At 37.8% G+C, this 24,124-nt stretch overlaps 1 protein-coding gene across 6 annotated transcripts in view; it reads right to left on the bottom strand.

Annotated features, from left to right (window-relative positions):
- Positions 1-1,400: 1,400 nt before the first annotated feature.
- LOC127412571 (CRACD-like protein) overlaps positions 1,401-24,124 on the bottom strand; it is a 36,555-nt gene continuing 13,831 nt past the window's right edge. For 4 of the 6 annotated variants that reach the window (XM_051649027.1, XM_051649030.1, XM_051649029.1 and 1 more), the window contains 11 exons: positions 18,879-19,047; positions 15,519-15,648; positions 14,098-14,253; positions 11,951-12,016; positions 8,092-8,250; positions 6,637-6,736; positions 5,906-6,297; positions 4,431-5,817; positions 3,842-3,966; positions 3,340-3,424; positions 1,401-2,526 (listed from right to left, as the gene is read on the bottom strand). In XM_051649027.1, coding sequence (XP_051504987.1) covers positions 2,363-2,526; positions 3,340-3,424; positions 3,842-3,966; positions 4,431-5,817; positions 5,906-6,297; positions 6,637-6,736; positions 8,092-8,250; positions 11,951-12,016; positions 14,098-14,253; positions 15,519-15,648; positions 18,879-19,047 — 2,933 coding nt within the window. In that variant the 3' untranslated portion in view covers positions 1,401-2,362. Of the gene's footprint in view, positions 2,527-3,339; positions 3,425-3,841; positions 3,967-4,430; positions 5,818-5,905; positions 6,298-6,636; positions 6,737-8,091; positions 8,251-11,271; positions 11,306-11,950; positions 12,017-14,097; positions 14,254-15,518; positions 15,649-18,878; positions 19,048-24,124 lie in introns of those variants that run through there. The other 2 variants (XM_051649031.1, XM_051649032.1) reach the window with 2 other exon arrangements.

Genomic DNA, 24,124 nt, shown 5'->3' with positions numbered 1-24,124 from the left:
TTGTATGGTTTCATATTATTCCGGACTGTTCTGCACCAAGCAAAGTTTCAGCGCATAAATAGTAAGTCAATGCTTTTTTCTTGTTCTGCTCTAGTGTACTGAGGGGCTGCCGTGCATTGTTAAAACTGTATGTTTACTGTTTCAATACTGTTACGAATGTTGCCTATATGCTTACATAAAATATAGCCTATTGCAACAGTACTTGCTAGGAGAAGAAATTCTAAAGATAGTGAGCGATTTCGAGTTCAGGTAGGGTTCAAGCTTTTAATCTGACAGTATCATTCGGTCCGGGTAGGGTTGGGTTTCATTTTAAGGCCCGTGCAGACCTCTAAACAGAACACAATACAGCTGCACACTAAACAGAGAACAGAACTTACTAAACATGTCTGAAGAGTTTGTAGTCAAAGAATTGATGCATTTCTATGCCCAGCCTTATTTTTTTGAAAGTTTTTGGACCGGTGCCAGTTCACAGTGGACATAGTTACCAGCACGATGCCGAAAATAGAAAACAAGGGATTGATAGAATGTACTGTCGCTTGTCACTGCTGGTTAGGACAAAAACTTGTGTGTCGTGTGTCGTTTGCTGTCAGGTTAGGACATGGTGTGACTGGCTGCCTGTAGTTTGATGTCCGAGTACTCCTTTCAAAAAAATAAGGCTGGGCACAGAAATGGATAAATTTTTTGACTATAAACTCTTCAGACATGTTTAGTATGTTCTGTTTTCTGTTTGTGTGCAGCTGTGTTGTGTTCTGTTGTCGCTATCGCTATGGAGGACTGCGAGTTTTCGCTTGAACGCCCCATGTCGTGAGGGGGCTGCATGAACATTGCTCTTGTGCCCTATCATGAACACACACAGGAGATCAACGGCCGGTGGACATTTGAACTAAATAGTACATTCGATTTCGATTTGATTCTCACCAAACCTTATCATATGTAAACGCACGCATCAAAAAAGACGTCTGGGTGATGTGTGTGTGCTCTCAGGGATGGTACGCCCAGTGCGTACAGCTGGCATCAATGTAATTATACAGTTTCTTTTCATGAATAACACTTCTCTTCCTCAGTTCCCCAAGTATCATTTCCCTTTTATATTAGCCTAACTAAAGCAGATGCTCCATAACTAAACGCAGCATCTTTTTTCAATTTATTAAATAAATCCCTTGCATCAGAGATTCGTTTTTAGGGAAAATGTTTAATAAGGATGTCAGTTAGAAGACCAGCTCCCTATTCATGCCCATGATTTTGAAATTAACATGTTCAACAAGCACAAAAGGGTGTAGTGTTTGGGTGTCCACATACTTTTGGTTATGTGTCTGTCTGATAGCAACAATGAAGCTTTTTTACTGTGCATAAGAAATGGAAAATTAATGGAATGGTATCAGTGAGAAGAAAAAGTGACATTTGTGTTGGTGGATGGATCAAATAAACATGGCTCCATTTTATTATTATTATTATTATTTTTTTTTTTTTGGTACTTCACATTTTATGTACAAGTCACAAAACATGCACATAAATATAAAAATAGATCAATACATAAAACATACAAGAGTGAGATAAATAAATAATAACGGCACAGTTATCATGAATGGAGCTGAAGGTGTCTTTGTAAGTTTATAGGCTATAATATAACATACCAAAGTTACTTAGTAAAGAGCCTGAATACAAATACAGCTTTGATCGTGGTTTATAACTTTCACTTGTAGTTCTTCAGATTGACCAAAAGGAGTACAGTTTTTGGTAACTAAACTTTTTCTCAGTTTGAAGCACTCCAATTTAATTACGAAAACAGACCAGTATGACACCATAGCCTATTTATGTGTATTTCCATTGTAAACCAAATCATGATACGGAAAGAATGCATTACCCATAAGACCCAGTCTATTTCCATTTCCTTCATGATGTAGGAACAGGAATAGTTCACTCAAAAAATGACCATTTTGTCATTTACTCACTGTCATGTTGTTCTAAACTCAAATTAATTTCTTCTGTGGAACACAAAAGGAAATAGGCAGAATGTTAGCATCAGTCACCATTGACTATCATTGCATGGAAAGAGATGCAATGAAAGTGAATAGTGACGGATGCTATCATTTCGCCTAGCATGTCCTTTTGTGTTTCACAACAGACAGAAAGTCATATGGGTTTGGAACAACATGAGAGTGAGTAAATAATGGCAGAATTTTCATTTTTGGGTGAACTATTCCTTTAATTACACCAGGCAAGCTCTGATTAAGCAAAATTAGTCTGGATAAGTTTCCTATAACTGCTTACATCCATAACTGAAGTGTAACAAAGATATAGATGAGAAAGCCACTGAAGTGTATTGGGAAAGGTTATGAAGCCCATATACCAGCTGGGCCTTTTACTGAACAATCTGGGGCATTTCACTCCAAGCTTTGGCTTTCTTCTTGGCTAAGGCCAACCAAGGGGGCTCATCTTGTGCTAAAGGTGCAGCGGACGGGCTAGGATCTCTCTTACTCTCCTTCTCCACCATGGATGTGTTGGATATCTCAAGGGAGCAGGACACTGTTCATGCAAAAATAATATTAAACAAGTCTTAATCTTCACATACTGTAAAATAAAGTGTAACCTTTAATCTTCATATATTCGACTTAAAATGTATTATGTTGCTATTTTAATTATGCATACATCAAGCATATCAGACATATAATGAATTTATGTTGATGTATAACATGTTCATGAGCTTTTTTTTAATCAACATCAAGATTTAAGGTTAAAATGTATATGAAAATGTATATATTTGGTGTTGTGACTGGTCACTTTTTAAGTTTTTCCAAAAATTTTTACAACATTCCCCACTAGTTCATTTTAAATTGTCTTGCAGTGTGACAGATAAATGTAAGATATTCCACATATCTTAAATTCGCATTTAAGGTAATAAAAAGTTCATGCATAATAATTATAAAAGCATTAGCAAATTACTGTTAAAAACAGCTTTACATAGAGTATAGCAAGTCACATGGCAAGATATGTCCACTTTCTAAAGGTATTTAAGGTCTACTACCCATGTGGACCATTAAAACATTTCTAATATATATGAGTAATTATTTGTGTTTTGTTAACATTAAATGATATAGGTCTCTGTCAAAGGTTTTCAGGTAGACAGTGACAACAAATATTCACTAGGGGGCAGACATGTGTTGATTTAATTATCCTTTTAGCTCAATGTGTGAAAACTTCACCTCATGCTATTAAGTTATTAAAAACACATTTTGTGACTTTGCATGTCAATGCACTTGTCAACAGAACAAATCGAACCCATTTAGCTATGCTATGTAAGGCCATGGCCGTGTCTGATACTAAAGGATAGATTATTACCCTTTATATTTGAACATGGCTGTGCAAGTTGCTCTTTGGCGATTGAATTAGACAAGCTGGGCAGTGAACTTCTTTTGACTTCCTCCTGGAAACAAATGGATGTAATATTAAAGCTAATGGTGAAATGTATTCAACATTTAAGACAAACATAACATGGAAAATAATATTAGGAAATATTTAATAAGGGTCAAAAGTACAAATATAGCAATGCAAGTAGCCAATATTAGAAACTACAATATTAGTAAAAGTTAAGAGTACTTAACATAGTATTTAAACATGTGCAGTATCTTTACAAACAGATCACACATAGCCTTTTACGAGAGTACAATGACAACACATGCAACAACTTGATACTCTAAGCACTCCAAAATATTGGGTGAAATGTTGCATAATTAAACAGCACTATTTCCCATCAATACTTTTCAATACTGAATAAAAAACAACTCCCTACAACTTTTGCACAGTAATGCATTTGTTCATAAAATTATGTAGCAGTACAAACCTGTGAAGGAAGTTTCTCTGGAGAGGCCTCTGGCGAGTTCTCAATGAAGTTTCTATGTTTCTGCCTGGCCACAGAGATCCAGCTTGGAGACTCTGTTTCACCAACAGATATTCTACCCACTGTTTCTGAAAATGACATAAAAAAATAGAAAATAAATCAAGATATTTTTTGCAATGTATACATAAAGACATGATGGAATTGATTTATTTACTTTCTTAATAAAAGTCCCTGTTCGTGTTGTGCATGAAAAAATGTTTGTTTTCATAACCAATGAAATTTATTTTCTGATGATGTAACCCAGGCCAAGTTGGAGGGCAAAAATAATATTAACCAATAACATCATAGCCTATTTTTCATGATCCAATCAAATCCTTATGGATAAAATCAAAACTTATGAATCATGAATATTCTGTTTAACCCAGAATGTGTTGCAAATTCCATTTAATATTGTCTTTTTAGCATGAAATACTGATTCTCTCAATTTATGCCCCTACATGCCCTAAAAGAAGACTTTCTGATTGTATTATGAATTACAGGCAATTGTCCTTTTTTTGCCCAGTGTTTTTTTTTTTTTTTAAACTGGAGATACCTGGAATTTTCTTGGCTGACATCACAGTTTCAACTAGCAGCTCTGGTTTCTTCAGCAAGATGGGCTTCTTGCTGTGCTGGTCAATGTCTGGGGTCACCTGCGCCTCCGAAGACTCTGTTTGTGTGGGCGTCCAAGGCAATTCTCCATCTATACCATAACGCTGCAGAGCTGCAGTCTTTCTCAACCGCACTCCAAAAGGGTTCTCTGGTGTTGTCTCTTCTTGAACGTGAGACATCTCTTTCTGCTTGGGAAGAACTGGTGAACTCTGAGTTTCGGCTGGTTTGGAGGGTTGTTCTTCTTTTACAGGCGTAAGGAGCTCAGTTTTTTGGGGTGATTCATTTATACTTGATAAAATAGTCGCTTTAGTCTCTGGTACCAACTGCAAGATGATCTGGGGCTGCTCTTTGGCAATGCCAGTAGCCAATGACCGTTGCCATGCAGGGGCAATGGTGAACCGAGGTCGACCCTCAGGGGTGCTTGGCTGTTGTTCCTTGGGTGACTCTGGAAGTTCTTGCTGATCGGAAACTACCTCCAGCTTTTCTGAAGACACTTCTTGAGGCCTACTAGAAACAACTTGCAGTTTGTTGGGCTCAGAATCCTCTTCCTTCTCTGGAGGGTACATTGACGTATTGGAGAATCGAGAAGGAAGAATTGGACTCTCCAGGACATGAGACACAGAAGAGGAAAGGACATCAACAGGCAGCTCTTCAGGCTCATCAGGAGTCTCTTTTGAGTTCAATGCATTGGCTCTGATTGTCTGATCAGATGCAGCAAAGTTCTCAACATTAATTGTTTTTGAGTCTCTTTTGCCACCAAAAGTCTTGTCTTTCTCTGGCTCTAAAGGACCCATCTGACCTTTAATGCCTTTAGATTCTCCATCCTTATCTTTTCTTTCCAGTTCCACCACCGTCAGTTCATTGTCTTTCTCATCTTCATCTCCACCAACTTTGGTTGCACTCTCCAATTCTGCTGTTTCCTCAACAACATCTTCCTCTATCTTATCTTCATCCTTTTCTTTCACATTCACTGCAAAAGCTCTTGACAAATCGTCCTTCTCGATCCACTCCTCTTTAAACTCTTTAGACTTTCCTTCTTCCTCTTTGGCATGCTCGGCTTTGCCAGCTTCTTTCTCAATGTTGGCTTTAGGCACTTGTTGACCTATATCAGTAGACACTTTTTGTGAAAACTCTGGCACCTCTAATAGCTCATCTAATAGCTCCAAGGCCTCTTCAGTGATCTCCTCTGAATCTGTAGTGGATTCTGAAGGTGTGTCGGGTAGAGGAACCTGTTCTTTTGCGGTCACCATAGGCTCCGAACGATCAAGAAGATGCTTGTTGGCTTCCTCTTCAAGCTGAGCAACTACGCTCCCACTATTTATGTCTGCCACCTACAGAAATATAGCACAAGAATTAAAACTTATCTATGAGACAATTGCAATTTTCATCTTCTTGAAAATTGAACTGTATGTGCTGTACCTCACTCTGAAGAACCATGTTCTCATGCTCTAGCGCTAGTCCTGACGCAAGAGGGCCCTTCAGGGAGCTCAGAACTTCCTCCAGCAATGACCCCTGCTTCTCAGAAGAGACCTCACATCCAGCGTCCAGCAGGAAGTCATCGGCTTGAAGCTCAAGTTTTGCTGGATTCTCCCAAGGGGACTCTGGGTCCTCAGACTTGGGAATGTGATCTTTGTCAGGATCATGCTCCTCTCCTTCAGAGAAGTCTCCAGCTGAGATGGAGGATGTTGGAGATAGTTTTTGACCCTGGCCGGAGTCAGGCACTTCCTCATCCTCATGTTCGGAAGCAAAGGAGGAAGTCTTCAACTCGCGAATTTCAAGGTCTGACCCATTACTCTGCTCCTCGGGCACATCTAGACCAAAATTAACCACACAATCTTGAACTTTACAGTCATCCTGTAGTTTTGAAAGTTTTAGAGACGTAATAGCAATACAACCCTTACAAAAAAGTACTGTGGAGGTACCATGGTATACTGAAGATATCACATGGCAATAATATGGTACAGCACAATTTCTTTATTCATATAACATGGTATTTGCATGGTACACCAAGGCACCTCAAAGAATACCATGATTTTTCCTTGGTACATGTCCAAAATCATGGGAATAACATTGTACTTTTGTTAGTGTGATGGCAAAAGTAGAATACTTAAGTTTCATTAAAAGTTTCTCAATAAGCAGGGCAGACTTACAATCATTTTCCTCCTCTGTGATTCTCTTAACCAACTGTAGTTTATCTCTGAGCAGCACTTGTTCTCTGAGGTCTCTTCTCTTGTTGTCCAACATTTGCCTCTAAACATGAAGTAGCACACAATTCAGTTGAACCGCTAACTCTGCTAATCCTCTTTTTGCATGTCATGTGTTTCCAGCTTCAAATACCATGTTAAAGAACTTTGCAAATTTTGTGTGCGTCATCCAACTGTCCATATGAAATGTCACAGTGGACCTTAACTAATTGTTGTTAACCCTTCCACGCTGTTACCATTAAAGAAGCAGCATGGCTGTTACAAAAACAAATTGACACTACAATTCACAGCTAAAGAGTCACAATTAAAAAAAAAAAAAGTATTCCCCAACAACTGATCTTCCTCAGTAACCAACCTTTATCTAATTTTTAACTGTAACATTTACAAAATTTAATTTTGGTAGTTCCGATGAAGTTTCAGGCATCTGATCGACACCGAGTTTACTATCGTTAACGAAAATGATCACAAAGACATATTAGCAGTGAAAAAATATGTGAACTAAAAAACAAAAGTAAAAAACCCCTGAAAACTAAATATGAACAATAATACAATTAAACAGAATCATAGAGAAAATTACTTCAGTTTTAGTATTTTTAATTGTTTCAATTAATGCTTGGTGATCTGATATAAATGATCTCTCATTTCTGATTACTGACAGCTGACTATTGGCCATCTGATTGACATGTAAAACAACCAACCACAGTTCCCTTTCATTCGTGATGTTTAGGGGATGTTAGATGTTTTATTTTAATTATCTGAATTATTTTTTTAAATTATATTATATATATATATATATATATATATATATATATATATATATATATATATATATATATATATTATATTTGTAATTGTTTAAATATAAATATTTATAATAATTTCATCATTATATATCTAATTATTGTTATTTGAGGAGCTTTCTCAGCAAATATGTATATATGCATTTAAATATTAATCGGCATAACATGTAATTAATTTGATACACTTTTATCGATCGACAGCCCTAAAAATTATGAAATAATTACAAATAATCATTTATTTCCATATTATTGAACATAAGCCTATCATTGGCCTACAGTCCACAGCAATCCATTTTGCAATTTAATTTCTCAATCGGTCCAAGATAGACTTATTATAAGGGCTTTTTGAAAGGACGCGTATATGTGCATGCATCAGACAGATGCTTTTGAAGCATCTTACTTTAGATGTGTCGCGTCACAAACAGGAAAACAAATCTCGTCTCTAATCTTTTTGACGCATGCTCTTTTTAAAAATATAATTAATTGCACTGAATTAACATGTTAAATCGACAGCCCTAATTATAACAGATGAAAACTAAAATTATACTGAAACTACACAGAAACTAAAAGAAGTGTTAATGGTCAATGTGAAAAATCTTACGCTGACAGGCTTTCTTTTGGCACAGGCCTTGGCATTGACGGCGATGCGGTGACGGGCAGCTGAGCTGTCCAAGCAGGAGTAGGAGCTAACTGGCAGATTGAAGTCCACAGGGACGGACCCCTGAGGGGTGGTGGGCCTCGATGAAGCTTCATAAGACATCTTTATATGATTGAGGGAGACGTGAAGTACAGACATTAGTAGGTTTAAATTGTGCAGCATTCCATGACTAAATCAACTGAGCTATGAGTACAATACAACTGTGTAATTTGTTTATTTAAAATGAGGCATTTAATATAAATAACTGTATTAACATTCTTGCAAAACCACTTCCCATCCAACCCCCCATTTGTGGTTTACAACTCCAAATAGATGGTTTTATTCAAAGCATAATTCCCTTCCGTTCCTTAAACACCAGCAAACAAGAGCGGCATCATGGTTGCAGAACCAATTTTTATTTAAAGGGACAATTCACCTAAAAATGGAAATTCTGTCATCAGAATTGACAGAATTGACAGAATGACAGAATTTTTATTTCGAGGGTAAACTATCCCTTTAAGTTCACTCATGAATACAGTGTGAGTGTATCTTGTGCACTAAACCACAAAATTGTAAGGCTAAAAAATAAAGAGATATCGCGCCACCTTCACTGCAACTGACTCATCATGACCAAAAACGATGATTGTCCTTAGCTATTTACTTTCAGAATGAAAGAAAAACAAAGACCTCCCTTGCTGAATAAACAGTAGGTTATGGTTATGCACCATTACCAGTGCACAGAGGTACGTTCTTAGAGGTACGTTTTTCATGACATCAATGCCAAATCTCAATATTTAAGGCTGCCGATTGAAAACAACTTTTAAGTAATAGATCTCAAAGTAATCCAAGTATTTTTCCATTCCACTGACCCACCAAATTGAAGGTTTCATGCATTTCTTAATTTTTATGTTCAAAACAATTCTGTGGCAACATAAAACCAGCACCCTTGTTTGTCCATTCTAACTGGTATATGTGCCTATTACAGCATTCATTTAACTTAAATGCTCTTCATAAGACTTAACAGAAGACAGTATAAACTTCCAAGTTAACACTTTTTATTGGCAAGTGGAAACACATAAATTAACGTGCCTTTAAAGGCGCAGTATGTACCAAACTCATGTGAAATAGTTATACATGAGATAGCAGTGTGTGTGTGTGTGCTGTGTCCAGGTTCGTCTTGGCAGCCGTTTTGACTCAGAATGCTGGAATATCCCGTTTCCAGCAGACAGCCAGGCTACTAGGGTGAACCACTGGAATGCTTTTCAGACCACACTGCTTTTTCACTCATAACCCCTGCAGTTGACAAATTTCACAGAAACAGACAGTCCAGAGATAGACTTATTATAAGGGCTTTTCCAAAGGTATGTGCATGCGTCAGACAGACACTTTTGAAGCATCTCACTTTCGATGTGTTGCATCATAAACAGCGTTTTTATGAGGCTGTGTCAAGTTAAACATATTTTGAAACTTAGGAAAACAAATCTCGTCTCTTACATTGCCGTGAGAGTTTGGTATTGGTCGACCTCTATATTTTTTCAATGACTAATATTGATTTCTAAAGAAAATTATATATGATGGATGGATGGATGGATGGATGGCTGTGTGTGTCAATCAGCCAAACATGCACGGTTATCGGCGAATGAACAAATATCGGCCAATTAATCGGCCTGGACAATATATAGGTCTATCACTAGTTTCTTATATTGTCAACCATGGGTAGTTATAGAAACAGACTGATCTCACTGTGAATTTGGTGACAGTAGGGGTGCTTTTCATTTCTTAAATTGTGCATCCTCATTTCCTTGTTCCTCCGTCCTCCAGCCCGTGACCCGGAAACCGATCAAAGTTCACCATCAAGGAGGACGTATCAACTCTCTAAATGCACCACGAGGAGGTGAGGATCAAGGACGGAGAAAGCTTCTCGAGGACGCTTGTGTGAGGAAGCCATGGAGCATATGCGGAAGACTTTTTGGCTGAAGCACCTGATGCATGTATTCATTCTCATCCCCCTTCACATCTGACACAACAATGTTAATTCATGTTTCACCTTTACGGTTTAAATAAACCATAATTTTCACATACTTCAACAATGCATCTTGAATTATTAGGATTTAATATGAAAATATCAATTAATCAAGTTTCAACAACATAATGGCAAGCCTCCAATGTAATGCAGCTGCGCAGAGACGGCGCTCTGAAGTGACGCGCGAGTGAGCAGGTCTTTCAAATGTACAAAAACATCTAGCTTTGATTCCTTCATCTTCGTTTCCTTTCCTTGAATCCTTTCCTCGTATCCTAAGAGGGAGGAGCTAGGAACAAAGGAAAGGAAATGAGGATGCACAATTTCAGAAATGAAATGCACCATATTGTAGGTCGAAAGATCTGCTGCTAAAATCGGTCTGTGTTTACTGAAATTCGAATCACTGCCCCAGTGGCGGAAGCTGGAAGTGCTGTCAAAAGTATGGGCACGTGTGAGCTGCAGTTTCCAAGTGAAATGTCCACAGAGTGGCACCAAAAGCAAGTTGTATTTTTAGTTGTAAATTATATCATACATTCAACAAAATAGCATATTTTATTAACCCCAAACCCCAATCATAAACCTAACCATCAGTGGAGTAAAAATGTAATCTTAGTGGGAAAATGCAACCTCTGAATTACCATTGATTACTTGAATATGGTTACTTCCTGGCTTCCAAGGGACCAGAACACATGTCTCTGAAGCTATCAGTAGCGCCACAAGAAAAGTTAAACACATTTGAATTGATGCAAAGATGTCTGATGGGCGGTGGCGCTTGTCAGTAATTTGACAGAATGTGGTCGATTTCAAGGTACCGGAACATTTGGTAGCAATATGTCAATTTCCTGTGGGATCATTTTAGAAATTAGAAATGAACTGTGCAGTCTACTATGGGATATAGTTCACTTTATAGTTGGCAGAAAAGTAGCAACGACTCCATTGCATAACACAAAACACATCAGAGATTGTCAAAAGTGCATGTTTTGCAGTGGTTTGAATTTGGTTTCGGGTAGGTGCTGGTGTCGTGCGTGAGATGTGTGTGTGTGTTTGTGTACAGAGTCTTAGAAATGTCCTTTCTACATACACACGTACACAAATGGACTTTGAAATTCAAATGTAACACTTACTACTGGATACAGCCAGTATCCTGCTCTCTTAAGTCTGTGTGTTTGAAACAAGAAAGATGGATCTTTTTCAGCCTTTGACTGTAAAAGTACTTGTTCTGAATACACTGATATTCATCATGAATACATTCATTTACATCCGATAGCACAACGTTTGGCTGACCCAATTCTATACTATTTGTCATATACAAACCAGAGCAACAGCAGACAAGGACATTCTCAGGGTAAACATTCATCTCTAAAGCTCTTGACTTTATGGGTACATTCCAAACATTTTTAGACCAGAGTCCAAACCCAAACCAGAGCCAGGGATGCTCAAATGACCTGCATGTATTTGGACACGTAAGCCACACTTAAAAAATGATAAAAGTCATTGCATTAGATAACAAAATATCAAACAAACTATGCTAGAAATTTTCTTAGAACTATCTAAGCATTACTTTAGCACAACTAAGCATTTTTGCAATTACTTTTAACTAACTGGTATTGAGGTGATTTTTAGTGGATGTTTGAAGTCATTTCCCTCAAGTTCACACAGGTGTCCTTGCAGTTACCACATGTGTAGTTTATCACATTAACAATGGACATGTTCCACTAACCACTATTTTTCACACACCATCCAAGCATTTCTGATATGTGGACTGTGAGGAGGTAAAAGAGGCATATGTGATGCAAGTGTCACCTGATCATCTTCGCTGTCTGATGCCTCCATGCTCAAGGTACTGCCCCTCTGGCTTAATTCTGCTGACTGCAGTGATAAAGGTACATATTACAATCTCAATACAATTTCCTGTTCGATTGTTTGACAAAACGCATGTTTCTTATAAAAGGATAGTTCACCCAAAAATAAAAAATGCTGTCATAATTTACTCACGCTAAAGTCGTTCCAAACCCACATTCCTTTCTTTCGTCCGTGGAAAACAAAAGCAGATGTCAGGCAGAATGTTAGTCACCATTCACTTATATTGTATGAAAAAAAATATGCAATGACAGTGAATGGTGACTAAGACTAAGTGAATGGTAACTCTGTGTTCCACAGAAGAAAGAAAATCCTACGGTTTTAGAACAACATGAGGGTAAGTAAATGATGACAGAATTTTCATCTTTGGGTGAACTATCAATTTAATAAATAATGCAACACCCAAACAAAGCCTTTGATATTATATTATTTATATTAACACTTTTACTGGTTTAATAGTCTGGACTATAATGTTGGCAACTGATCAAATGCTTCTGCACCTACATGAAATTTTCTGGATTAATGAACAGCTTTATTCTCTACTCTGTGTGTGATAAGTTTAGGGCAGGTGAGGGCATAGGGCTCTGCACATCTCTGAAGAGATTTCAGGGGAGACAGATATAGCAGGCATCAGAGAAGACAGGCAACACATCTAATACTGTTAAAGAACTCAGCGGGGAGCTTCCTGTCTTTTCAATCATACCCTGTGATGTCTCAGGCTCTTACACGCCATTACCAATCACTTTCTGATGCATAACATGTTCATTACGGAGTGACTGATTATTTGACTTTGTGTATGGTACTTGGTGGTGAAACACACATTTATATTCTTTCATTCTTTAAGATATTTTTGTAAAGGAGTGACCAGTGCTAGCTCCATGTTTTGCTTAAAGCAAATGAATGGTTTCAAGGAATAGTTCTCCCAAAAATTTAAATTCTCTCATCATTTACTCACCTTCATGCCATCCCAGATGTGCATGACTTTCTTTCTTCTGCTGAACACAAAAGATTTTAAGAAAAATATCTCAGCTCTGTAGGTCTATACAATGCAAGTGAATCGTGGGCAGAACTTTGGAGGCCAAAAAAAGCATATTTAGGTCCATTTTTCCTGTAAATCTCCACTTTCACTTCCACATTCTTCTTTCTTTTATTTTTGGTGATTCACATTCTACATGCATATCGCCACCTACTGGACAGGCAGGAGAATTTATAGTAAAAAAGGACTTAAATATTGATCTGTTTCTCACCCACACTTACATAGATTTTGAAGATATAGATTTGACCACTGGAGTCTTATGGATTACTTTTATGCTGCCTTTATGTGCTTTTTGGACCTCAAAGTTCTGGCCACCATTCACTTGCATTGTATGGACCTACAGAGCTGAGATATTTTTCTAAAAATCTTTGTTTGTGTTCAGCAGAAGAAATAAAGTAATACACATCTGGGATGGCACAAGGGTGAGCAAAATATGAGAGAATTTTCATTATTGGGTGAACTCTCTCTTTAAATAGGGTCGACCCAACACACTACCAAACGTAACCCATATTTAATGTACAGTAGTCTCTGTCATATTTTTCTTCTAATTTGAGTAGAAGAAAATTTTGCTAGCTTCTACCATGTGACAGAGGAATATGTACCAAAAAAAACATAGAATTTGATTGGATACATGACCTTTAACGTCAACAGTACAAGATATATATTAAAAAAAAAACGTTTTCTCCTATTTAAAAGTTGATAAGCCTTTTTTGCTACTGTAACTATACACGATTATATGGTTAGATGCATTTTCACTATTTGCATTTAGCACTACAACCCTTTTTTAGCCAGTGACACACCAGTTTAGAACCACTGGCTTAAATGATTATTTAAAATTTTAGCAGGCAAGAAAACGGAGAAAGTTGAACTCAGAACTCCATTTCTGAGTTTGTAACAAGACTAAACTGTATCGTAAAAACCTCTGATACAAGTTAACAGCAGAATGTTTCCTACAAATCAAAGCTTTAAAAAGGAATCAGTGCAAAATTATTCATATGAAATAATAAAAGCATATATAAACTGATGTGAAATTATAAGTGTATTATGGGAGTACCCGAGGAGGGGTGGCCAGCACAGTTTGCAGACTGGAGTATTCTGGGGGGATGTAGGGAAGACCATCGTCCTCAGAGAGAGTCCCATCGTCCTCACCATTTCTCCCATAGAGGAGTCCCGACGGCGAGCCCAGACCGATCGCCTGCTTCAACTGCAGCTACAGACAGAAAATAAATATAGTGAACTATAGTAAAACCTACTGTATATTTAATTATTCCTAATTACGTAAAATGTTGATGGACAGTGTTAAAACTTAACTGCATTAAGTGTAAAGTGACAATGAACATTATGACCTTTCTGGTGGACCAGAGTTATAATTGACTAAATTCTAAAAAGTTTGCTTGTTTGTTTGTTCTTAATGCCATGCCAGCCTATATAGGTATTTTCATCGCAATATCCAGGTTGAAATATTCAGTGATAAAAGGTTATAAAACAACTAAAAACCTATATGAAATGTTTAAGATCCTGACTTTGTATTATTCTAAGCCAGCCCATTTTTTTTATATTAAATGAATCAGTTCATTCAAACTGTATATGTGAAATTCAGCCTTTTGTCAGATCTTAGCTTAGACACAGCTATTCTAAGATCTGTTTCTTTCCAGCAGTGGATGAAATGCCTGCTCCTCTTTTAATGGACTAACTATCATTGTTGAGCTGCTCTCATCTTTAGCCCAATGACAAAGTGCCTACCTGGAATGTTGAATGGTAATACATTAACTGCAGAATTAATGCTACAGTAAGTAGCATTTAATCAATGCCAAGACTGATGACACAGATGCTTTCATGGGAATAGGCCATCAACTGGAGAAGATACACTTCTAGTGAAACTCTGAATACTAATAAACACTCATACTCATAATCATACTGTTAATGTAAATACACAAGGTGTGCAGCCTTTAAACGGTAGTCTTATTAAATCTATTCCAGCATGTATATCTGATTAAAAAAACAGCCACAATTGCATTTAAAGGGAAGCTCATCTTTGACTCGGTCTTGTTTTTATTCTCTTCCTGATAAGTGACATTGAAATTGATCTCAGCTGTCTAGTTCGGGCTGGTGGCAAATGTCAACAGTGAAAATCTCAAACCCACTATTTTGAGGCTTATTTTGAGTATTAGCCATCACTAATACTGATTAAAGAAAGAGGACAGGCAAAGAAACACTACATCATTATGCCTTGCCTGCTTTAATTATATATTTTTACACTCTTAGTTACATAAAGTTACATATGTCAAATTATAGTTTAATTGCACAATCTTTACATTAAATAATCTGATGTATGAGTCAGATATTTCGCAAACCTAAAACAGCAATCAGAGTACTTCAAAAGTAATTTTACTGTGAAATATTCTAAATGTTATGTATAAAAACATGATATTTCATATATGAATAAATCAATTAATATTGATTCCTATGGAATACCTGTATAGATTTCACTTTTCCATTAATGCTGTCCTGTGACGCCTCCAAAGCCTTGTTATTCTCTGGTGAGGGTGAATCAGAGACGAAGACACTGTCATGTGACACGGCATGTGACATGTTGATCTTGGATCTTTGAATGAAAGATACAGTGGCATAATAGTTTCGAAGACAATGTTACAGTGTCTGTACAATTTTTCAGCAATAAATTCATTCAACAAAACCATGCAGATCTCATCCAAACTGATGTAATAGAACGATCTCATAAAAAGAAATAAAAAAAAAGAAGGCATACTCAAACCAAACCCCAATGACATCTTTTAACAAGGGCATGGACTGCTCACGCTATACACCTAAAGCAGGAAACTCATCTCATACCCATCTTCAAGCTCAGAGTTTACACTTTGGCTCAGACAAACCCAGACAGAAAGTTAATATATTATGGTTAAGATTACGTAGAGTTTTAGCTGTTAGCTTAAGACTGTACAAATATGTGCCTTACATGGCCCTACAGGCTGATCTTGCTAAGTGGAATGTCTGAGAATATAAACTAGACTATTCTCTTTTGGGTGAACTATTCGTTTCAAATCTAGAAAATATCACATTTTCTTTTTTTGGTTATATATTTGGAATTTTTCACTTTAGATAGGTAAATGGAGACATACAGGAAATGACTGGGAGAAGAGGGGGATCAGGATCAGGAAAGGACCTCAAGCTGTGACTCTAACTCGGGTCGCCTGTGATACTACTGCACCATATTTCAGAGAACTTGCCCACGAGGCTACAGTCATTACAACAATATCACAATTTTAACATGTGGAATCCCCATTGTTTCCATTTATAACACTTTGCCTCACTACTCATTTATATGTAGTCTTTAAAAAGAAAGAAAAGTTAGTTAAAGAAAAGTTAGTACCAATACATTACTTGCTCTTGAAACTGGGTAAAAGGCTAACCACAAGGGTATTGCTTCACTGAAGGGTTTGCCCTGCTTTTAATTTAATTTGCATTGGCTACCTTATTTACTCCTGCCCAATCTACAGTGAGACACTATATGTTCACAAACAAGTAGCAAAGAGAGTTGGTTTCTTTATCGAGATATATATTTTTTAGCGACAATTTGCAGTTTGTGTTCAGATTCGCTTAGAATTTGCAAAACTGGTCAGTTGATATCATGTGGAATGTGAGAAAAATGGAATAGAGTTGTAGTATACAAGTAAAATGGAGGGGGGGGGGGGTTGTTCTTTCCTTTTGGCATGCCCAATTCCCAATGTGCTCTAAGTCCTCATGGTGGCGTAGAGACTCGCCTCAATCCGGATGGTGGAGGACGAATCTCAGTTGCCTCCGCGTCTGTGACCGTCGATCCGCGCATCTTATCACGTGGCTTGTCGAGCGCGTTACTGCGGTGACCTAGCACGTGTGGAAGCTGCACACTATTCTCCCCGGCATCCACGCACAACTCACCACGCACCCCACCGAGAGCGAGGACAACATTTTAGTGATCATGATGAGGTTAACCCAACGTGACTCTACCCACTCTAGCAACTGGGCCAACTGGTTGCTTAGGAAGCCTGACTGGAGTCACTCAGCACGCCCTGGATTCGAACTTGCTACTCCAGGTGTGGTAGTCAGCATCTTTACTTGCTGAGCTACCCAGGCCCCCATAGTACATGGTATATTAAAACAAACACAAAAATATATTCATCAATATATTTACATTATACTTGGTCTCAAAGAAATTGGTTTGCCATCATTTATTTAAATTATTTAAATATTTAATTTTTCTTTTTTTGTTTGTGAATAGATTTAATTAGACACATGTCTACAGGTATAAATCTTTGATTCGAGTATGTTTACTTGCCATAAAATCAATGGACATGCTGTAAGTAAAAGTTCTTCTGCAGAAAATCTTCTGCTGTTTTCCAGTGGACTTTTTTAATAATAGGATCAAATGGGCAGATTCAATTCATATCAAGTTTTAGTGGCAAGATAAACTTAAGTGTACATTGCCAATGCATTATTAGACACTATACATACAGATATAAAACAAACTGAATGCTAAAGTTTAATTTGCTGAACTTTAAAATCACAAAACAATTATTTTCTCTTGGCTGCGCACGTGCTCGGTTTCTCTCGTGGGGTTTCGACTTTTAACACTGGTTTAGATGACAGTAAGGGGGCTTTCACACTGGCAGTTTAGTCCAAAACAGAGCATGGTTTGAATGAAAAATTGGTAATGTGAAAGCTGTTTTGCGGACCAGGGAGCGGACCGCGATACTGAACCCGAGACTACCTGTAGGAGGTGGTCTGAGCTCGATTGCAATGGAACTGTGGCATGGTCCGCGTGAGTGAGAAAGCAACCTGTACTCGGGTCCGGACTTGTTCAGGAATTAAAATGACTTGCACATGTGTTTTTGCCAATTTAAGCATGATGACATCATCAGTTGCACAAAAACAAACACACACGTGCATCATGAGTGTCACGGAAACGTTGTGGGACACAGAAAAAGTGAGGTGCCTTTTATATATGTGCGTGAGTGAGTGTGCAACCAGCTGTGTCCTCAAAAGAGATCAGATATAGTCACCTTCCGGAGATGTACATCTGCTGAATTACGGCATGTGACACACAGAGGCGCAAGTCTCGTTCACTCTAGTACGCATCATGACACAAAATTAATAAAAAACAAGCAAATATAGCGACCTGCGTTGTGTTTTCCATCATGTACACATTTGTGATGACGCAAGTTGAAGACGGAAAAGCACCGGGGTTCGACCGAATCATACACGAGTCTGAAACAAGACCAACATCTTGGGGTGCACAGGAAACAATCGCGCTCATATTCAGACTGCAGCAAATGTGCCCAGTGTGAAAACCACCTAAGAGAGCAGTTTTCAGGTAATGCAAAGAGATACAGCAGCTTCCCCGTGTCTCTCCCACACCTGGTTCCCCACTTGCGGGTTAAGTCTCCATTCTTCGAACAGTAAATCTGCTCCCGTGTTTATTATGCCCGGGGCATGCGTCACTTGTAATGAAAAAGCATGCACTGCTCCACACAATCAGTTTCTGTGCTATACTGTATATGCAGTCGAGTTGTGCATGTACCTCCTAGAAAAGTATTTATGCCAATTTTAGCCACAGAAAGTAGGGAAAAACATTGAAGTTTCAGGAAGTGCAAAAATCGAGTACTGCATTAATTGCGTTAATTGTTTTAAAAACTTTAAACAGTCAACTATTATTCACAGAAATTAACACGTTCCATTTTCCAGCCCTTATAATTATATATAATATATAATATTACATATATAATAAATATTTATATATAGTATAGTGATAAAAATCAAATAAATATTTAATTCCCTTACCTCAGTTCATTGTTTATGATAGTGGGGGTGATAGGTGGCTCTGCGTTGTTGACGTCATAACTTGATTGACTGGCCTTTAAAACACTTTCTCCCGATGGAGGGGGACTTTCCTTCCTCTTTTTCTTGACAAAAAAATTCTTGAATGTCTGAAATTTAGACTTCTTTTTCCCTGGATTGAAAACAACACACAGAAATGTATTTAAATGAGAGCCAATTGTAGAGGAATCTCAATTGAAAATCTTGCTTGCATATGGCAAACATTGAAACATATGCATACAATTAGTCAATGTTCAGTTATCTAAACAAAATTAGTTCAACTGGCAGACCTCTTCTCTTTAGAAGAGTCCCTCAAGTCTCGGAATTTATGTTAAAAACATGTTTAAACAATCATGTTGTAGCTTATGATACAAATACCATTTGTATTGGGCTCAATAAAAATAAATTGATGAGTCCTACTGACCTGTGGTAATTTTCATTTCATAACAGAACAGAGTAAAAAAAAAATTTTTTTTTTACAATGGCTAAGGTTCTGTACATCAACCACAGCAGAATGTCTGATGAATTTACATGTTGGCTGTATATCCTTTTTGGTTCTACACATCCTTAAAAAGTACTTCTATAATACCCACTTCACAAACTTCTGTCATCATTACAGACCCTTGAATATTCCTCCTTGGGTGCTTATATAAAGCTAATGTATCTTTAATTGCCAATGAAGGCCTGATTGCATTATGAAAATGGCTGTAAACTACATCCACGTGTTATTTCGGTTTTAAAAACTCACTTAGTCTAACAAGGTTTATACTGATTCAGTTACCAAGCAATATTGCCTGCCAAGCACACAACTGAGCCCTATATCTAATGTAGCATTTGCTGATAAATCGAGTGCTCTTGACTTACTGTATGATGTAATTAACTTGACTATGTGAGCTTTCTTATTTTCATACCATCTATCCATTGAGACGTGACCGTGACATCACCTGCAGCGTAGTTTCCGCATTTAGATGCCGTGTTAGTTATTTCAGCCACTTTTAACCATTAGACTACAAACTAATTTTTTTAATCCCAAAGGTTAGGACCCAGGCCAAAACAAACAGTGAAAGGTCAGACTCGTTCTACTAAAAAAAGCCAGTGCACTTTAACCTAGAGGTACAGCTGCATGAACAATACTGGGACGATAACCTTTACTAGCAGGACCATTCTTTGATTTTAGCCTAAACACGATTCTCCTTGATGGCTTGTCCTGTTGTGTTTGGGGTTATTTTTTTAAACAACCCTTTCGCTTCATCTTGCTGTGTTTTCAGCGGCTCGTGCAAGAGCGCCATGTTTTCTAAATGCTGTGTCAATTTAAACAGAGCCTTTTTGACCAATTCATAAGAAGAATTGGGTCAAAAGAGTAATTCGTGCATGAATCAGAATCGTGGTCTCGCTGAACTGTATGTTTGCTTTTGTGTGTAGCAGGGGTATAGCCACAGGATATTTTTTTGTTATGAACAGTTTTTATTGATTCCATACATAAATCATACAAACATAAAATACGGAATCAATTATATATATTAAACCAATCCCCCCGAACATTCCCCCACACCCCCCACCTGACACAAACATGCACTAAAGTGGTCACCAACAATTAGACCATAAAAAAAACAAAAAACACACACACACATACAAAAAAGATATACTTTCAAACAACATCATCTATTCTAGTATAAATCTTGACTGATGAAAAGAATGTATAGTCCCTCCCAGATGGGTTCAAAAGTCTCCAAATATCTGTAATACCAAGATTTTAACACATCCTGTGAAGCACCACTGTTGCTCTAGGGGGCTTACACACTTTTGCTTCACTATGATCAAGGACTGAGTCCATCAACAGATTAAAGTCTCCTCCCAATATTATATCATGACGGGTGCCAGCAGCTTGTAACATCCCTTCAAGATCTATAGAAAAGCCCTGATCATCGACATTAGGTGTGCAAATATTAGCCAAAATAAGACTTTGCCCCTGAATTTCTCCTAAAACTATAATGACTCTTCCTAATTTATTTTTACTCTGTTTGAGACATTTGAATTGTAGATGTTTACTTATCAGTGAAATGACTCCCCTGCTCTTACTTGAGCCAGCACTAAAGAAAACATGTCCACTCCATATCTTCCCACATTTTTCAGCTTCCAGCGAGGAAAGATGCATTTCTTGAAGAAACACTATATCATTTTTCTTACGTTTAAGAAAAGAAATAACCTTCCCTCTTTTTATGGGGTGCCCCAACCCATTCACATTGCACGTGGAGAGAGACAATCCACTCCTATTAACATATGACATTTTGACATATTATAAAAAATAGATTGTATAACAAAAAAAAAAATTATAACGACCACATTCCAACATTAGAGCAACAAATTCCAAACTTTCCCACGAACCAAACAAACAGAGAAAAGAAAAACGTGTGCATTAACCCCGCGCACGACAGCACCAACCGGCGTCCATACCTCTAAACTCAAACAGTTCATGTACACCTACGAGAGCCCCCGTGACAACTTTGCCATCAGATTGCTCAAGTCCGGTGCTTCTGTAAAAATTTTGTGAGACAGAATTACAAACAGAAAATATTTTATAAAACAAACTCCAGCCATGTAGATTGCCCCAAAGGTGTGTTCCTCCACAAAACAAACTCCAGCCGCTAGCAGAACCGGCACACACACACACAAAAGAGGGCTGTTCAGTTCCTCGGGCAGTCAAATGAATGTTCAGTGAGCCGGTCCATTCAGTCGTTACACGAGTGCAACACATGCCCTAATCACTCCAATGTCCTGCAAGAAATATTCCACAAAACAAACTCCAGCCGATAAGAGGCATAAGCACAAAGAACGTGCAGATTCATTCACAACTGTCCTGAGGGAGTGTTATTCCACAAAACAAACTCCAGCCGCTAGGCGGAACCAACACAAAAAGAAATTAAAAAAGCACCCATTTTCCTCGGAGAGTCAAGTGTATGTTCAGTGAGTCAGGCCCACTAGGCAGCAACATGACAGCCTGTCTCCCTCAGTGGACCTCCGAGCCGGAACTCTGTGAGCTCGTTCGATTTCCAGCTTATGGCCTGTTATGTCGAGCAGACTTGGAAAGAGCTCGTCTAGGAATTTCACCATATCTTGGCCTTCTTCATGCTCAGGAATTCCAACAATTCGGACGTGTTTCGTCGATTACAATTCTCCAAATCCTCCAGTTTTTCCCAGACGCGTTCCAAATCCACCTTGGTCTCTAGCGGATTAGCAGCTAATTCCCTCTCCGATGACTCCAGATAATCGATCCGTTTCTCAACATCTGCAACTCTTGTAACCATCTCAGTGAATTTCGCCTCCATAGAAGTGATTGATCGACGTATTACAGCAAGATCCTCCAAGTCTGCAATGACCTCCATCAGCATTGCAGAAACATTCATCAATTCACGCAGGATTTCTTTTGGTTCACCGTCCGAATTGAGTCCGGGGCTTCCGGCCTGTTGCTGAGGGGAGTCAACCTGAGAACGTAAGTGTCTTTTAATATCTCCAGAGCCCAAGGATTTTGAATTCTTTGACATATTGTCTTCCCAAAACAATTAAGGATCAGGGTGTATCGAATCTCACCGGTTTATGACACAAATATTATTAAAACTAACAAAGTGCGCAGAGCTCACCGTTCACACGTCCGACCCTCGCATGGCGCCCATGAGACCTCAATCATAGCCACAGAATATTAAACATTATTCTCTTACTTCAAATAAATATTTATATAATGTTTAAAAATAACAATAAATATTTAAAAATGCATAAATTCTTAAATCTGAAAATCTGTTCTGTAACAAATTTGTGAAACTGAGGAACACAAGGACAATTGCATTTCAGACCGTACATGGAATGACAATTTTTCGAATGCGCAGTATGGGTTATTTCATTGTTTTCATACATTTCAGTGTGGACGAGAAACTTATGGAAAACGCTTGAAAATGGCAGTGTGGATGGAGAGTGTTTCCAAAACGAAAACGCAGTTTTCTAATGTATCTGGTTAATGTGGAAGTAGCCTTAGCCAAATTAGTACTGGACATTGTCATGATGTGCACAAAACAAGAGATCTCCCATCAAATGCACAGAGAATCTGATAAGAAACAAAGGCAACTAAATGGAAATCAAGTCAAGTCAGTTTTTATCCCACTTTTCATGCCGCAATTAGTGAACTGCAAAACTTTTGGCCACCCATTTTTATTGTGGCCCACTCAAAAGTCATTTTCTGGCTACGCCACTGCCGTGTAGCTAGTGAAGATGCTGGCAACAGCGCTCAACACAAGACAACGTAATAGAAAGATGTGCTATCTATTTACTTATTTGTGGTACAAAGCCTTTTTATCTCATCACAATCAATTCAGACTGCAAGTTCACAACTCGTAATTAAATATAACTTTTCTTTCGATGGCATTGTATTTAATCAATACCTTTCGGAGATTGACACACAGTATATGTATATGACTCCTGACAAGCCTCCACATACTGTACAGTCTTTAAGGAGTCTCGATAATGACTTTGGGCTTTGTGTGTTGGTGTTCTCTGGTTGCTTGCTGTCTCTCTCATTCTCGTCTTATGGAGAGTCACATGAAGAAGCTCTACTGGCAAAGCCTGCAGTCTCCAGCTGTGGCTTGTCTAAAAGGAGTAAACAACACGCAGAGAAAGAGCTCTCGCTGTCTCTTATAAACCACTCAATGCTCAGTTATTTGATTACACAATGAGGGATGCTAAATATTGCCTTCTAAGAACAGAGACTCAGTATGTTTAAACTTGGCCACATTAAATGCTCAGTGCTATGAGAGAGAAGTCTGCATTGTTTATGTCCTGGTATTTTTTTTTTAAGGATGCACAACACAATTGTTTATGTTAATATACCACAGTAAAGGTTAAAATAAATCAGTACTTTATCAATGCAGTGTAGCCCTAAAAATAAAAATTCTAAATTAATTTATTGTATTGAAGACATGTATTGTAAAACCTTTTTTTCCAGTGTCTGTGCTGGGCTACAACTACAGTACTTAGACTTGCTTTGGTCATAAATGACTGTATTTTGAAACACATCTTGTAAGTATTCAATACAATCCAATTCACTCCAATGTGCTAACTCTATTATGACTCAATGAGCACTTTATTATCTAATCAGCCAATCGTGTGGCAGCAGTGTGATGCATAAAATCAATCAATCAAAAAAATTTTGATCTCATTGATTT

This window comes from Myxocyprinus asiaticus, chromosome 22, assembly GCF_019703515.2.
Source record: "Myxocyprinus asiaticus isolate MX2 ecotype Aquarium Trade chromosome 22, UBuf_Myxa_2, whole genome shotgun sequence".
In the NCBI taxonomy this organism is placed as follows: domain Eukaryota; kingdom Metazoa; phylum Chordata; class Actinopteri; order Cypriniformes; family Catostomidae; genus Myxocyprinus; species Myxocyprinus asiaticus.
This window is presented reverse-complemented; position numbering and strand designations above follow the sequence as displayed.